General features: G+C 46.8%; 1 protein-coding gene and 1 long non-coding RNA gene across 3 annotated transcripts in view; one reads left to right on the top strand and one right to left on the bottom strand.

Annotated features, from left to right (window-relative positions):
* The window catches only part of LOC135365967 (uncharacterized), a 47,656-nt gene extending 41,948 nt beyond the window's left edge, over positions 1–5,708 (top strand). Inside the window, exon 7 of the mRNA XM_064598610.1 lies at positions 5,596–5,708. Coding sequence (XP_064454680.1) covers positions 5,596–5,679 — 84 coding nt within the window. The 3' untranslated portion in view covers positions 5,680–5,708. The remainder of the gene's footprint in view (positions 1–5,595) is intronic.
* Positions 1–17,069, bottom strand: part of LOC135365968 (uncharacterized) — a 49,580-nt gene that overhangs the window by 25,629 nt on the left and 6,882 nt on the right. The gene's annotated exons all lie outside the window — the stretch shown is intronic.

The raw sequence follows: 17,069 nt of genomic DNA on the forward strand, positions 1-17,069 counted from the left end.
AATGAGAAGTATCCCCTGCCAAATATTGGCAACCTGTTTGAAGGACTCGCTGGAGCGACCCTCTACACCGTCCTAGACCTCGCCCATGGGTATCTGCAGGTACCCTTGACGGAAGGAGCGAAAAGAAAAACAGCATTCATCACGCCGGACGAAACTGGACAGTTCGAAAGAATGATATGTTTGGACTTACAAATGCACCGGCTGTCTTCCAACGACTCATGAATCGTGTCTTAGGACCTTTGAAAGGAAGAGTAGCGCTCTGCTATTTAGATGACGTACTTATCCCAGCACGAGATTGGCACGACATGGTTCAACGTTTACAACAGGGTTTCAAAGACGCACGTCTCACTCTACGGCTCAGCAAGTGTATTTTCGCAAGGGACAGTGTTGACTTCTTGGGTTTTCATCTAGAAGGTGATAAGATACAGCCGGGAGAGGCTAAGACAAATGCGATCGCATGTTTTCCGACGCCTAAGACTGTACATGAAGTGAAGCGTTTCTGGGATCTGAGTGGATTCTTTCGCAAATTTATTCACCAATATGCTATTATCGCGGAGCCACTCTCGTAGCTTACAAAGAAGGATGCGGTCTTCGTATGGGGTACGGATCAAGAAGAAATTTTTACAGAATTTAAGAAGGAGCCTCACCGCAAGACCTGTACTACAGTTGTTCGACCCCAAGGCTGAAACAAAACTGCATGCTGATACTAGTTCAAAGGGCCTCGCCGGAATGTTGCTGCAGCGAAAAGGGACTAACTGGCATCTAGTCTACTGTGTCAGCAAGAACACCACAGGGGCTGAGAGCCAATACCACTCAACGAGGCTTGAACTTATGGCTATTGTATGGTCCGTGGATCGTCTAAGATTCCTGCTAATCGGAATTCATTTTGCCGTGGTTACAGACTGTCAAGCGCTTGTCTACTTGAACGCTCAGCGTATACAGAGACCCCAGATTGCTCGTTGGTACGACCTCATTTAAGAGTTTGACTTCACCATCAGACACCGACCTGGCACCCAAATGCTTCATGTAGACTCCTTGAGTAGAGAGCCTGTGCAGTCCCCAAGCGACACCATGGACAATCTTCTGGAAGAACGATTCGAGATATGTCTGACCTGCAGTCTGGAAGACCAAGTGTTAGCTATGCAAAGAGGTGACGAGGAATTGCGACAAGTGATCGGAATACTGGACAAACAACAGGAAATCCGTACACCAGAAGAAGAGAACAGGGTGAAAGACTATGTTGTCACAGAGGGTAGACTAATGAGGATCATTCTGTCGGACAACCGGAGACAAACGAAGTTCGTATTACCGAAGTCTATGCGGAAGCGATCGTGGTGCGTTGCCATGATCTTTTGGGACATTTTTCAGTGGACCGAACTGTTGCAAAAATTCAAGACACATTTTGGTTTCCCCGCATGCGCAACTACGTGCGTAAGCACATTTCTTAGTGTTTCGAGTGTACTTTCAACAAGGTTCCTGTTGGGAAAAAAGAAGGGCTACGCAATCCCATTCCGCCTGGTAAACGGCCCTTTGAGATTGTGCATTTAGATCATATGGGTCCATTTATCCCAAGTAAGAGACGAAGCCAGCATCTTCTGGTTATTGTTGACAATTTGACGAAGTTTGTACGACTTTTTGCAACGAGAGACACGTCATCCAGGCATGTGCTGCGAGCTTGGGAAGAATTCATTCTTGAAAGAGGACTGCCCTCGATCATTATTAAGGACAGACGAAGCTGTTTCACATCGAAGGCGTTTGAAGAATTCTGCGTCACAAGGGCCATACGACATGTCCCAAACTCTTCGCGTCATCCTCAAGCCAATGGCCAGGTTGAGCGAGTAAACCGCACAGTCCTACCCGTTATCACTACAGCTATGAAAGACCCCGACCACAAAGATTGGGACGCCAACTTGAAGCAAGCAGAATGCAGCTTGAACAAAGCAGTAGACAAGTGCACTGGAAAGACTCCATTTGAAATGCTGCATGGGTATAAGCCAGCTTTCTATGGACTTGCTCTGCAAGAACTAGTAACGGGCGACGAAGATGTTTGGAAGGAACCGAATGAACTAAGATCTCAAGTGCGTGAACGACTGCTAGAAGAGCAAGAAAAGAGTAAAGCAGCATATGACAACCGCCGTTATCCAGCTAGAATGTACGACGTGGGAGAAGTAGTGTTCATGAAGGCCGCCCCGCAACAAACTGGCCAGCCGACAAAAACTCAGCCGAAATATAGAGGCTCTTTGGTGATAACCGGCGTGCTACCCGCAGATACATATCGAGTAGCAGAACTTGACCAACATTCGCGAAGTAGATTTAGCGACAACTGCGCATGTGTCTCAGCTCAAGCCGTGGTCTACTACGCCTTCCGTATCTCATCTTGACGACGATGACAGTTCAGAAGGTAATGAGAGTCCACACGAGGAGCCTCTTGCAATAAGACGCCCGCGTAGGATGACAGCAGTTCCTGCACGACTGAAGGACTACGTTTCATGAAGTAATGTTTCTTTTTGGGTGGGCCTAGACGTTTGTTCTTGTTTTGTGTGCTATTAACGAGGACGTTAAGAATTCAGGACGGCCGAGTGTAGAAGACAAAGAAGACAGGCTACAGGTGCATTGATGAACGTGCAAAGAAGAGAACGACGACCAGACAGCGTGGAGCGCGGCCGCAAGTGCGTTATCTCGGTAAAAGTTTGTACGAGCTGATCGAACCTGAGCCGTGCCTCATGTGGAGCTAACACATCAGAGAAGCAATATTCAATCAAAACGAGAAACATTGCAAATTAGAAATCCAGCGAACCGGTAGAGATGTAGGAAGGGAGTTGCCTCAGGACAGAAGCAGCCGATATTTCGAACAGAGACTGTTCTTCTTCTGGGCACCGTCCTCATCATTGGCATGGTAATTAAAGGGTTAGATGTGACGTGTTTAAAGGTTCATGCTAATTGTGGGTCAACAGCCCGGAGGGAAGAAAGGGTCCATACGGGCTTCTACGGCCGGAGTGAATGGCTACTTTGTTAGAGTGTGGAGGGGATTATGTGAACTAGGCTACAGACCGGTTACAGAAAAATGGAAGGTTCACGAACACGTGGACGGAACGGGACAGCAGGCAAGAATTGGAAAGCATAGCGAAAGATAAGGAGGTTAGTGGTTACGTGGGGAAAATTCCAGAACGAGCACAGGGTTTTTTTTTTGTTTTTTTTAGTACTTGTAATACAAAGTTGTGGCATGCAATAAAGTAAGCAGCTTTCTTGCAAGAAAGCTTTCTTTATTGCATGCCACAACTTTGTATTACAAATAAAAAAATAATAATAACTAGGATTGATGGTGGAGCTTTTGAGGTCGGCTAACGAAGAATTGAAGTACTCGACACCAGATGTAATCGTAATCATTGCAAAGGGCATTGCATTCATCAGGAAAGCAGTGAGATGAAATTATCATATAGAAGCAGCTTATGTCGCACGATTCATTATAGACTTCATGATATTATATCTTACTATTGACATGGAATGTACATAAAAAATCATATCTACGTGATATGTTCCACTACCACTGCTATGCAATTATTTTACTCCGCCAGTTTTTGCAATGATGTCGAATGAGCAGAAGTACACTATTGTTGTTCAAGCTCTGATGTATCATCACTTATTGAAACTGACCGACCATATCAACTGCAGTAGACCACCGGACGATTTTCATCTAATACTTGTACGCCATTCAAGAGTTGTCATACAAAGAAAGGAAACATAATAAGAAACTGTGCAAGTTCGTGGCAACTATATTCAAGTACTAAAGCGATACAAATATGGCGACATCGTATTGATTGCATTAATCAACGCTGGATTCAGTCGAGCCGTAGTAAGGGACTGCTATATGATGCATTCTCAATTCATCAATCAAGACAACAAACGAAGACTTCAGAGTTTGGAATAGTACAATTTTACTTTATCAAAACGCACAAGTGTATAGTTGAAATAGCAAATGTATTTTCATTGTCATCACTATAATGAATTCTATGTATCGCAATGAGAACAGATGGACTGCGATTGTATTTAACGTGGTTAAATGACAAGAATGGTTGCTAAGGAAACGAATATTCCACACTATGCGCAAGAATTCTCACATGGAATCAAAGCTGCCCATCAAATATGTTTTACTCGACTACCAATAAACCATTTTTCTCTCTCCTGTCAACAATACGCTGCGCAAGTGCGTCGCTGCGCATGGCAGGAGGCAGTGAGAAGGAACGGGGGGAGGGGGGGAGGGCGCCGCCGTAGCCAATGGGGCTTCCCGAGTGGAGTAACCGGGAGAGGAGATGTGCGCAGAACGCTCGGTTACTTGCAGAGCGTATAGAACGCAGGGTAGCATGATCTTTACAAATTCAACATCCGTAGGATAGACCAGACTGGGAACAGTAGGTACGCTGATGTCATTGAAACTCAAATGCATGATACATCACACAGCTATCATCAGAAATGTTTAACCAATATATAATGAGGATGAACATCATGTGAATGCAGAATAGAAGATATGTAAACTCAGTTATAATATTTTCTAAGCAAATATTCCGTTTTGCAAACTTAATCATTACAAGCTACCACAGGTCACGCATAAAAGGAGGTCATTTATCCAATTCACAAAATCTACCTGAGGTTTCCTGAAGGCATACTGAAAAGCTATCATCCTACATTCATACTGCCATAGCTTACGAACACTGCAAATGGAAAGGACACGCTTCAGTTTTAGAGGTTTTCAGCTCATAATGAGGTAAAACGCGAACTCTACACCAAAGATCGTTTCTTGTTTAAGTTTTCAAAGTCATAATTGTACACACTTTCATACAAGTTACAGATTTTTAAACATACAGACTAAAAAATTGAACATACCCAGTCGAAAAAGGCGACAGAAAAATACGACAAACAACAAGGCTGTAGGAAGGGAGTTGCCTCAGGACAGAAGCCGCCGATATTTCGAACAGAGACTGTTCTTCTTCAAGGCTGTAGTATGTTGCGACCTTGTCGTATGTCGTTCTCCCGTCTGTCGTAGGTTCCTGTCGTGTGCCGTTCTGTCTGAGTTGTCTCTGTTGCTCTGTCCGTAGATGTCTGAGTCACATTTGTAACCTGATCAGTATTGTGCAGTCCCTGTGTATTCTCTGATGTGCTACCCGCAGCTCGTAAATATTCTTGTTAAAAATTCAAGCCCTGGTCATAAACTGTGTTTTGCATCCGAGACAAAATGACGGTCGAGCCTTAAAAGGTGATTGATAGGCACTTGCAGTTTTGTTCCAAGGCTCAAGGGCCACCATGTCACGCACGTACTGCTGCCACGCATATGTAGTGTGGCCAAATTGTCGATAGAAATGAGAGGCCTTAAGCTTGGTAAGTCAGGCTCTGCGATGATACCGGTACGTGCTCTTACATACGCTTGGCTAGTTTTGTTGCAGTGATGAAACATGTCGTATTTCAAAGGTAACGACCAACAAGTTGTTGGCACCTTTGACACATATGCTATCCCGTCGGAAACCGTTCGCCAAAATGAGTTCTCTGAGAGGTGTGCGTTGTTCACCATGCGCGAACAGTACATGGAGTCTTCTCTTCCAGGACTGCCTGTACGGTTTGGTGCCCTTGGAAGAAAAGCTGGGCCTGGGTATAATCAGGTTTGCCTTTGACTACATGTCCGGCTAGAGGACTCTTCGCATCACAAGAAATAATAAAACCACCTATCACGACGACGAAGTTTTGTTTTCCCTTTTGCGTGTTTCCAGTGTTTTTACGGCAACGGGGGGTTTTCATGGTTTTAGGCAGTACGGACCAAAGTGCACACACTCTTACCTTATTCAATTAGTGTGGGTCGCATGTTTGGGCCACTAATAGATTGCTAGGTTTTGCGTTCAGGGGTATAATATTCCTTAAAGGTCAACAACGGTTTGCTGATATATGGGCATTAAATTTGGTCATTTTGGACTTTTGGTGTTGTAAGCACGCTTGGTGTGTATGCTTGCTTTTGATTTGTCCGTTGGGTCTTCTTTTTAGCACTTCGATGGAAAATATAGTGTCTTTATAACAGTTTCCAACTGACTGATTTCCTTAAGCATTCATTACTACAGCAAATATCATCTTAAGCCATCAACGAATAATCACAAACAAACCCGCAGGTATTAACAATGCGTGCAGGATCTAAATTCGCTGAATAATTCAGATGAGTAAAAGAAGGTAAACTCATGCAATATATTGACATGTTGAAGATCCCAGTAAAATTTCAACAGAGAAGTTCATGAGAAGGACACCTCGTCATGAAACGTTGTCCAGTTCCTCGGGCATTACGAGCGGTGTTCACCATATAAACTTTGAATACCGTACTGTGTAGCGTGCTCACTATTCTTGCTGACCGTTATGCTGATCGGACCGATGATTGGTATGTTGAGGACGGTGTAAATCTATTGGTGCAAGTAGGCTCTTACTCAATATGGGTTGAGGTGAAATGCCTAAGCACCAAGACGGCGACTAAGGCGATCGACACCCTTATGGGTATTTTTGCCGCATACAGACAGCCGGAGGAACCCGGCAGTGATAACGGGTTAGAAGGTAATCTCGCCAATTATCGTAGCGGTTGTCATTATCATCCTAATGAAGAGTACTGAGGGACACTCGCATGTTTTCTGTTGCGGGTAGTTCTCTCGGACTACCCAAATCCCAGAGCAAGAGAGTTAGCACACTCCTTCCTCCCCTGTACCAACATCATCTCCCCCTTGTCTCCCTCTTTCGCCCTCTCTTCTTCTCCCTCCCATGGGTGTACCGAGTCGCCACTCGAGAGAGAGCCGACCTTACCTTGCCTTTACATCACCTCGCCCCCTTGATAATGGGCCCTCATTCACCACGCGGGAGTTCGCTGACATTTTGCAGTGCTACAGAATTCGCCACACACACCTACACCACCGTACCACGCGTCATCGAATGAAGCAGCAGAGCGGCTGGTTGAAACAGTAAAGGCCACACTTCTCAGGCAAGTTCTGCACGACACCCTGGAAGGTCAACACAGGACCCTCAGTCGGCGTCTCTATGGTTTTCTTCTGGCCTACATAAACATTCCGAGCACTGTACCGGGAACGGCACCGGCTGAACTTTTTCTAAAAAGATCGCTGCGAGTGAAGCTATTACTCCGGAAACCATGTTTTGTGCAAGACATGAGATATCGTCAAGAACAAGATGCTGCTTCCCGCAACAAAAGCTTAAGGGGAAACGTGCTGATATCGGTTGGTGACGCAGTCTACGAGACGACGATCGGAGCTGAACCGCTGGCGTGGGAGGAATCTACTGTAGCTCCACAGGTAAGTGATCCCACGTTTTTGGTCAAGGTGAACAACCAGCTTCGTTTTGTACTGTATGCGACACGGTTGTCTGAAATTTGCGAGCGCGTGTCAGGCTGGTGTAACGAACCGAAGTCGTCAGTTAGTACCGCCTTCGCCTCACTTCCATGGCTAGTAGGGCACCCTAGCGGTGACTATGCTGTGACAACGCCACTAGACAGGAGAGATGGTCTGATAATGTCCTCCTGAACAGAGCGCACGAGGAAGAGCTTGCAGACGACGCGACATTATCAGACCATCTCCCCCGTCTGGTGGCGTTGTCACAGCGTAGTCACCGCTAGGGTGCCCTACTAGTCACGGAAGTGAGGCGAAGGCGGTACTAACTGACGACCTCGGTTCGCTACACCGGCCTGACACGCGCTCGCAGATTTCAGACAACCGTGTCGCATATACAGTACACACCGTTCATTTAAGGCAACGTTGGACACTGCAATCGAAAACTTCATATCGCCACGATATTACAGAAACAATACTGGACGACACGACAAGCACCGGCTTACAGAACCTTCCGACAACTTCTCTGCCACGTAATGCAAAAGAAACGTCCTGCAACGTCCACACTACGGCACTGAACGCCGCGAACGGCTGGAATGCCGGACAACTTGTCACGTCCAATCAGCAATCCGCGAGAGGCGGGAAAACCGCGAAGGCGTCGAAGAACGCGGCGCGAGAGTTGAAACTGCTTCTACTTTAGTCGTGAGCGCCGTGAAAGTCGCGCGTGTGGGCTAATCAGCGCGCTCCATGAGCGAGAATGCTGGGAAGGAAGAGCAGCGGCGTGGACAACAAATATGGCGGATGCACAGCTGGGTCTACGACTTTATAATCAAGGCTCCAATGTATAGCGCTAAATGTTGTACGACAGCAAACGCAAAAGGAGCGGAAACGTAGATATGAAGATTGCATCATTGCAGCTGCTGAGAAAAGGCGAGGAAGTAAGTGTGTCGGCTGTGTAGGCGACATGTGTAGAGGATTGCCGTCCGCTGCTCGCAGCGGGCATCGCTTTTCAGGCTGCTGCATGAAGCACAATAGGTACGTGTTTTGCAATTGCTATCCTGGTTCATCTCAACAACATTATACGTGCTAAAAGTGAGGAACTTGAGTACAGTTCGAATAATGAAACAAATCCGCTTTGAAGCAGATGACGGTAGTGCAAGCATTCCCGGAGTTCGGAGCACAGTGTAGACGAGACGGTCGCGAAAGCCGTAAAAGCGGTGAAGGAGATCCACGCGTTCGCGGCTTTCGATGATGTAGTGTGAACATTGCATACGTCTGAGAGAGCTTCAAAGTCGGTTAAGGTAGGCAGGTCTTCTGAAGAGGCAACGGCGACTGAGCAACCGACAGCGACAGAGCCAAGCGTACTACCTACGATCCGTCACACCATTCCGACGTCGTCCGAAAAGACGACCACCGGAACGCTTTGAAGCCGTCAGGTCATGAGCTAGAAGACATGACAATTTAGGGGGGGGGGATGACGTGTGACAATTTAGGGCGGAAGAAAATGCTATGTTCTAGCCATACAGGCACGGGCATGAGCGCTCGTGCATCGTGCATTTTTAGCATCTATTTTTAGCGTCTGCCTGTACATCAAAATACAACACCGCTGTGATACATGCGAAACGATTAGTTCAAAGGTAATGCATGTAGACCAGAACAAATTGGCTATACATTGTGTATTTTTGTTCTTTTCAGAATTTTTATTTAAAATAACTATGAGAGCAGCACAAATGTCTTTTTTTTTTTGCAGTTGAGTTATACGGCTAGGCGGACATCATGTCAAAGAAAGTATGCAACCACAAGAGAACTAATTACCTAAGATACATTAATTACCCATTAAAGCACGAATTAATTTTTATGATAATTAGAAGAAGTTTCTTAATGCTCACTCGAACGTTTGAGTGATATCATTAATATATTTATTTCAAACTTGGTTTGCGAGTTACTCCCTCTAACCATATACGTAACTCTGGGCTTTTATACAACAGCGAAAGTTCACTACTGATTGTTATTGCGCGTGCAAAAGAAAACACTGTGACATTTTTTTTTTTGTCACAAAGGAACTTGAAGTACCAGCCATTTTGTGAAGTGAAGCCATTTTAAAGTTGTTCAAGCCATGGCACAAGTAGCCCGTCATCACACTTTGTGATGTGTGCCAAGCTTCGAACACTTTCAAAATGCCCTTTTTGTGGACACCGTGGGTCTTCGGTCCTCATGCACTGTGAAGTGGCGCATTATTCCCTCTCCCACATAACCACCACCAATGGAGTAGAGTATCGCCCCTGGTGATGAAACCCCCACTCTTCACCATCGAATAAAGTTGCTGTGCACTGCGTATGCACGGCGCTGTTGCAGTTGCCTTCTCCGCAAATCCGCTTATTTTTTTCTGGGGCGGGCGCTTTGAAAATGGGCAACTTATAAACCGTACGCCTGCAAGCACCAGCTCCGGTGGCGCAGCGGTAACGCGTGCGCTTGGAGACTGGGAGGTCCGCGGTTCGAATCCGCGGGCCGGCTGTGCCGTCTGGGGTTTTTCCTGGGTTTCCCTCAGATGTGTAATAGGCGTATGCCGGCACAGTTCCCCTGAAGTCGGCCCATGGACGCAGCTATCCTCCCCCCGAGCGGATTCCGCTCGGTCTTCCACTTCACCCTTTCCTCTCCTCCTCTCCACCGCCTTTCCCTTCCCGAGAAACATGCCGCCTAATCAGGCAGGCAGACCTCTCGGGTTCCTCCCAACGACACTCCTCCTCCTCCTCCACGCCTGCAAGGACACGGCATCCGAAAACGAGCGACAACGACGCCCCTAGCGTAATCCAAGCGTGTAGGCCGCTAGATCCCTGGCACTCATTTTCGGGGGGCCACTGTCACATGATCCAGCGCGGGCTCCGGCTTATCCATTTCCGAGCGCTCCGCCGTGTTGCCACGAAATGACCGCCCGAATTCGACATTATTCAACTCTGGCAACTCGGAGATACTCTAAGCGGGCGAAAAATAGTCAGAGTAGGCGACAGTAACGAGAATGAGGTCATAACTCTGCAGGGAAAAATAGTCGGAGTTCACCTTGGGAACAACTCTTCTGTACTCTGCTCCAAAGCAGGGTAAGTTGGGGTTATGACATCACACACAGGGGCGTGTGGCTTTGTCGTCTGCTACGCAGGACAGCTGCCCCCCTTCCGCTTGGTCTTGTCAGAGTTTTCAAAGCTTTAATTATGCTTACATTAGGTTGGGAAAATGTTCCATAGCATGTGACCTACTAGAAGACTACATCCCAGATAGAACTTTCCAAACGTGCACGGCGTCCGCGTAACGTGTTTGTGTGTGTGTGCTTTTGTTTTTTTTTATTAAACTCGAATAGTAAGCACGTATTTTGCAATACTACAGGCCAGGTTACACAGCACGCGCCACAGCACGCCAGGTAACAGCATGAATTAGAACGGGCTTCTAACTCATGGGGTATGACTATTTGGGAGGGCCCGGATATTTCAGAAGTCGGCCCAGGACGCACATTCCCCCAGGGCGTTAGCCGTGACGTTGTCCACCCCTGCGAAGCCGTCTGTCCAGGGCGTCTGTTACTCAGCTCAAACGGGGCCATCTGGCCCATAGAATGTGACTACTCAGCCCATAGCACGTGGCCATCGGACCCCAGAAGGTGACTATCAAGCCGAGGGTATGTCGTCCATTGGCTATGAGAAAGTGACTATATCCATCCCATGGTATGTGGTCATAAAGCCCTGAAAATGTTAAATGGTGACAATAACTTACAATTCACTTGTCGTTATGATTTTGATTGTGCGTAGGATTTTCTTGCCTAATGAGTAGTGTTTTGATAACGCGTAGCTCTGCTATAATCTTTGGAACAGTGTTCAGTGTTTCCCTCTGTCTCCTCCACCCTATGTATTTGTGTATAAAGTGTGAGTACAAAATAAAATCAATCAACCAATCAATCAACACAACTCACCACTGTCGTGTAATTAGACCGTGAGACAGTGTAATCATGTAAATCAAACCGTAATGCCGCTATAAGGGCCTTTGACGCATTATAATTCAATGAATAAATAAATAAAAAGTGGCCATTAAGGCATGGCAATCCTGCACGAGAGTGGCCACCCGACCCAAGTATAGCAGTCCTGCCCAAAAGCGGCCATCTAGCCCAATCTCGGCACAGGTCCAGCAAGAAGGCATCAACTACCGATTCACACGGCTCTGCTGTCGGCTACTGACAGGAAAATAATAGGCTACGGGTTGCAGCTGTTTCCACCAACGTGCGTCGGAAAAAGCAAGAGTAACTTAAACAAACGTCCCTCCTATGCCGGCGTCACGGAAAGATAGCGTATTTCTGCTTCTGTGGCACGGACGAAGTGGAGTGGCAACATACCTGAATTCCTAAATCTTATCCAATGTAAACCCTAAAAAACAGGAAATAAAGGCACGGGAGCTTACGAACTTGACGACTCGTCAAAGAAGGAAAGACGAGTATGGGATGCGGGATCATTGCGGTTTAGAGGAACAGCGGCGCCCTCTGGAGTTACAAAAGTTTACGTTTGCTTTCAGTTTCACATCTGACTACGAAAAGAAAAAAAAAAAGAGAGGAAAAGCAGGTGTTAAGGGAGCACTGAGGTGACCTCCAAAGTTTTCCTGTTTTATTTATTTATTTATTTCAGTGCGCAGTATTCTCCAACAAACAAATGAGTTCCTGCCAAAGAACGACGAACCGCAGGTGACTTACAAAGCGAGCGCGAGGGCTTTGTTTCGCGCACTGTTGAAAAATTCTTCTCGTCGTGAAAGGAGCGCATCGCAGAACGAGAGGACGTCGTGACGTATACTATGCCCCCTCACGTGACCAGTGACGCACAGCGGCACAGCTCAAGTATGTATAAGCGGCGCGTAAACTGCGAAGAAAAAACAATGAAACAATGCACGAAGCTTCCAACACGTCACGCGAGAATCGTGTCGGGACCTACGGCCGTTTTCTCCGACTGTTTTCGATTCTTTTTTCTTTCTTATTTCTTGTAAATTCGATTGCACAGCTATAGCGCAACGCAGAGCCAAAAATATTTTGCATGGTGACCCCTGGTGGACAGCTTGACAGATTAGGCAGAATTTCGGCACCGTTAAGTGTTACCTCATTGCTCCTTCAACCCCGATAGTAAGTGACGACGTATGCAGAAGTATATTCACTGTTTCTTGAGGAATTACGGGGTTATTTGCCACTAGACGTCGCCGGGAGCCTTTTTACCTGAATTGTGCTATCAAATTAAAAATATTTTGCGTTCACTGTCAGATTGGTAACCATGTCGCGCAGGGATTACAAGCAGCGAGCAGCTCAACTACGCCGTCAACTGCAATAATCACCATAGAATGCAGTTGTTGTTTGACTTCGCCGTGAACATAAACAGTTTGTCTCCTGCTTTACAGGGACCTTTCACAAGTTCTGAAAAAGACAAAACGAAAGAACAAGAAACGGGCCGTGCATGCCCACAGTGTAATGTGACCGTAATACTTTTACTGCAAAAGCGTGAAACAGCAGACAGCGCCGCCCCGCCATCTCTCGCGTAAAGTTAGCAACTGCCTCTTTTCTCTCCTCCAACGTGACGCTCTCTGGTCGCGCGCCAGCGCTTGCTTCTATCCTTTCTTGTTTCTGTCTTGTTTCACATCCTAGTCTTATTTCTCCGTGTCGAGTAATCACATTTTTTTCCCTGCTTTTGTCTGATGAAACTTTCTATTCCTTCAGAAAAAACCACCGACGATGCACAAATACACCGATCAACTGACCTTCATAACGAACCCTGAGACTGAAAAAAAAAACACACTAAACAGGAGTCTAAACAGGAAACTCCTGTTTAGTGTGTGTTTTTTCCCCAGTCTCAGGGTTCGTTATGAAGATCAATTATCACCAGCTGGCCTGCTTTCTCGCCGCTCTTTACGATCAACTGACATTATTATTTGTACTGGTTCCTGATACAGTAGCGCGCCTACACTCTTAAAAATGAACTTTACCGCATAGCACGCTCCTCGCCAACCATAACCTCGAATGATATCGTTATCTGCCCTGATTTGATGAAAACGGGAGGCGTACGCCTTTTTTGTGACACTTATGCTGTTCATAATTGTCGCAAAAAAGGCGTACGCCTCCCGTTTTCAACAAATCAGGGCAGATAACGATATCATTCGGGGTTATGGTTGGCTAGGAGCGTGCTATGCGGTGAAGTTCATTTTTAAGCGTGTACTTTTGGCGTGAGAACGTCTGTAAGTTCGTTCTAGTATCCAGGAAACGAAATTATAGCGAACTATCATGATGCGATAACTCGGTGAGTAATAAACCAATAACAGTCAACCGGCTAAATTCAGATAGCGTATACGTGCAAGATAGATTCTAGCTAACCAAGTCATTGCGGCCGTTGACGCCATCTCTGGGTGGGGCGGGTGCGTGCCAGAGAGGCAGAACAGAGCGTACATTGTGGGCAGCCTACCTCGCGAACGCTTGAAGCTAAGACGCCGATCGAGGTGTCGTTGGAAAGAACCCGAGAAGTTCTACCTGGATATCGGCTTCGACAACAATCACCAATATTTTATAAATTTTAAAAGTTGAAATACCGACATTTTGCCAGAATATCGGCATGTATGGAACTAAAATATGACCAGAGTGGAAGGAAATGGCAATCAGAAGAAAGGGCGGCTCGAGAGGAACCCAAAAAGCACCCAAAGTCCAGCACCGAACGATTGAGAAAGCTACGAGAGCGTCGAAGAACGTTGGTGGCGGAGGCAAATTCGACTGCCGGCGCGCACTGGGAGCCCTTGCCCTCTACAGGCGGGGCAACTTCGAGGCAGAGCCCCCCAGAGAACCCTATAGGCGGAGTGGCGATGGGATGTTGTGCGTACACTGTTAAAACAGAACTTCACCACATAGCACGCTCCTAGCCAACCATCATTCCGAATAATATCATTTTGTGTCCTGATTTGTTCAAAACATGGGGGAGGCGCCTATCTGGGACAAGATAATCTGTCCCAGATAGGCGCCTCCTCCCATTTTCAACAAATCAATACACAGAATGATATCATTCCGAATGATGGTTGGCTATGAGCGTGCTATGTGGTGAAGTTCTGTTTTAACAGTGTACCGACTTACATGTCCCTCGTAAATGACAATGAATGAATGAATGAGGTGAGGTGTTGTGAATGAGGCGAGGCGTGCGATTTTCCGCGAAAGTACACTTGGATAAAGTACGGCACACTTGCAGTGCCCCTTGCGGACCCATCGTTCGACGTATGCCACTTCCCGCGCGGGCGGAAGTCTCATAGGGCGAGCGGCAAATGTGGTCGTGTATGTAGGCCGTGGCAGCAGACGGCGCGAGTGTCCTGACGCTGCACAGAGCGAGCTGGTACTGAGCTAGCCGCCGAGCGCGTTTGGAGCAACGAGAAAGCTTCGGTTTCCCGTTCAGTGCTAGGCCAGCAAGGCGCCATCCTCTTACAGTCCTCTTGTTCTGTGGCGGCGTTTGGGTGACTATCGGCTCCCCTTTGGAACTTTGAATGAAATCACCGGCACAGGTTGGTGAAAAGCGACGGTCCTGAAAGCACAACTTTACCTTCCCGCCTCGGCTCCTACTTGGCCCATTAGAGTAGAACTGTGGCGCGAAGACCAAGTGGTATTCATCTGAGTGTTGAAGGTGAGTGCGTGCCGCCGCATTCGTTTTATTTGTTGCCGAGCGATGATTGTTCCAGGATTTTACAGTACGATGCATTTCTTCTTTTCTTTTCGTCTTTTTGTTTTCTCCATTCTATATTGTTTCAACCGGTATCAGTTGATGAGTTGGGAATAGGTTCAAAGGCGGCATAACCGTCATACATGGGTTTCTGTGGATATCAGCGCACGTATACCCAGGTGGGCCAAATTAATCGATCAACACACTCTATTATCGTGCAGTCGTAAGTCTTAGATGGCTCACACGCCGAGAAGGTTTTACTTATTCCTTCTTTCAAAAGTCGAGAATGATACATATGTTTCCAGAACGAAGTTTTCGCAGTGATTAATCCTGCACTCCTGGCGTCCTGATGTGTGCAAACAGCTGCGTACTTCACTCAGTGTCTGACGCCCTGCGCAAGGCGCCAAAAGTGTGAGCGTCCGCCTGCGATGTGACCGTGCCGATTAGTTTCGCCCTCATTTAGAATACTCGATAGAATATTCGACTCCAAAGAGTAGACAAAGACATAGTGTGGTGATCTTACAGTCCGAAAGCAGAGCTTCACCTTATAGCAAGCCCCTAGCAAACCATCATCCTTGGTGACATCGTTTTTTCTCCTGGTTTGCTGAAAAGAAGGCCCCGGGGGGGGGGGGGGGGGGTACGCCATTTCTATGGCATTATGCAGTTCATAATTGGCACAACAATGACGTACGCCCTCCCCCCCCCCCCTCCCCGTTTTCATCAAATCAATTGCGAAACCGTTGTCATTCGGGATGATGGTTGGCCAGGAGCGTTGTATGCGGTGAAGCTCTCTTTTTATAATTTTACGCTACTATGCGAAACCAGTAGACTGCCGCACGTTCTGGTGCATAAAACGCGGGCATTTGGTGCGGTACTTTTGGTGGTACAGCTGTGCACGTAGCTTTTGTAGTTAGTTAGTTAATAAATTAGTAAAATAAAGTAAACCTCGGAGCTTTCAGCAACCCGCCGTGGGTGCTATCTGCTCCATTGCAATAATTGTATAGCTGTTACACTCTTAATCAAAACCCTCACAGCAATCAAAACGAATCACCAGCGGGATCCCTCACATTCTCACTCAATCAATAGAGCGGGAAAACAATATAGCACACTACAGATCTACAAAATACGTTGTCAGCAGTTCACACTAAGATGGAGTTCGCACTTAGTGTTCACAACACAGTTGTGAGACCAGTCTCGCTCAAGAAGGCTATACCAGCAGACGGATCGCCTTTCGTTGTTTGAAACTGAATGTCAAGGATGTGTATGACGAACAGGAAAATTTAAAATGCGTTTGTCTGTGCAACAACGTCCTCCCCACACGAGAGCTCGCTAGGCGGTGTCCATGACAGGTATTTTCCAGGTCTTTCACCTGAGTTTCAAAACGTCTAGACGAAGTCGCTTTGATAGACTAAGTACGCTTATAACCCCATTGCGTGTCCGCTTTTCGAGTCGTAAACCCTGCGATTTCGAGATGGACGCGCATGTGTATATAATGCAAGCGAACCACGGCCAACTTTTTTTTTAGTTTCCCCGAGTCAAGGCAGAAATTTGCGAACTTCATGCGAATTCTAACCGCGGGCAATTTCGTGACAAACAGAAGCATCACTTTATATAAAAAATTGTCGTTCCTTCAGGATAGGTCGCCAAATCGGACGGCAGACGACGGGTAAAGAAAGAGAGCACAGAGGTGGGGAAGTGAATGCGGTAGACACGAGAAAACGGTTCAGGTATCAATATCATGGCCTGGTACGAGAAGGGGAATATTGTCGGAAGTGGAATGTGAGACAGAGAGTGACGAGGAGGCTAAAGTTCACTACGACGGCGACTCGAATAGATCCGAGTTTGATGTTTTGGCTCCGTTCATGGTTGCGTTGCACTTCGTGGCAGACTTAATGAAAAGCACTCATAGCCAACTGAGGCACGACTATATTTTATTCCGGAAACAAACGGTGGTGCAGGGCGAACAGTTTCTCTGCACTATAAGACTCAGTATTTTCGCCTTTGTGGCGGGTGTTAC

The sequence above is a fragment of the Ornithodoros turicata genome, chromosome 8, assembly GCF_037126465.1.
Source record: "Ornithodoros turicata isolate Travis chromosome 8, ASM3712646v1, whole genome shotgun sequence".
Taxonomy (NCBI): domain Eukaryota; kingdom Metazoa; phylum Arthropoda; class Arachnida; order Ixodida; family Argasidae; genus Ornithodoros; species Ornithodoros turicata.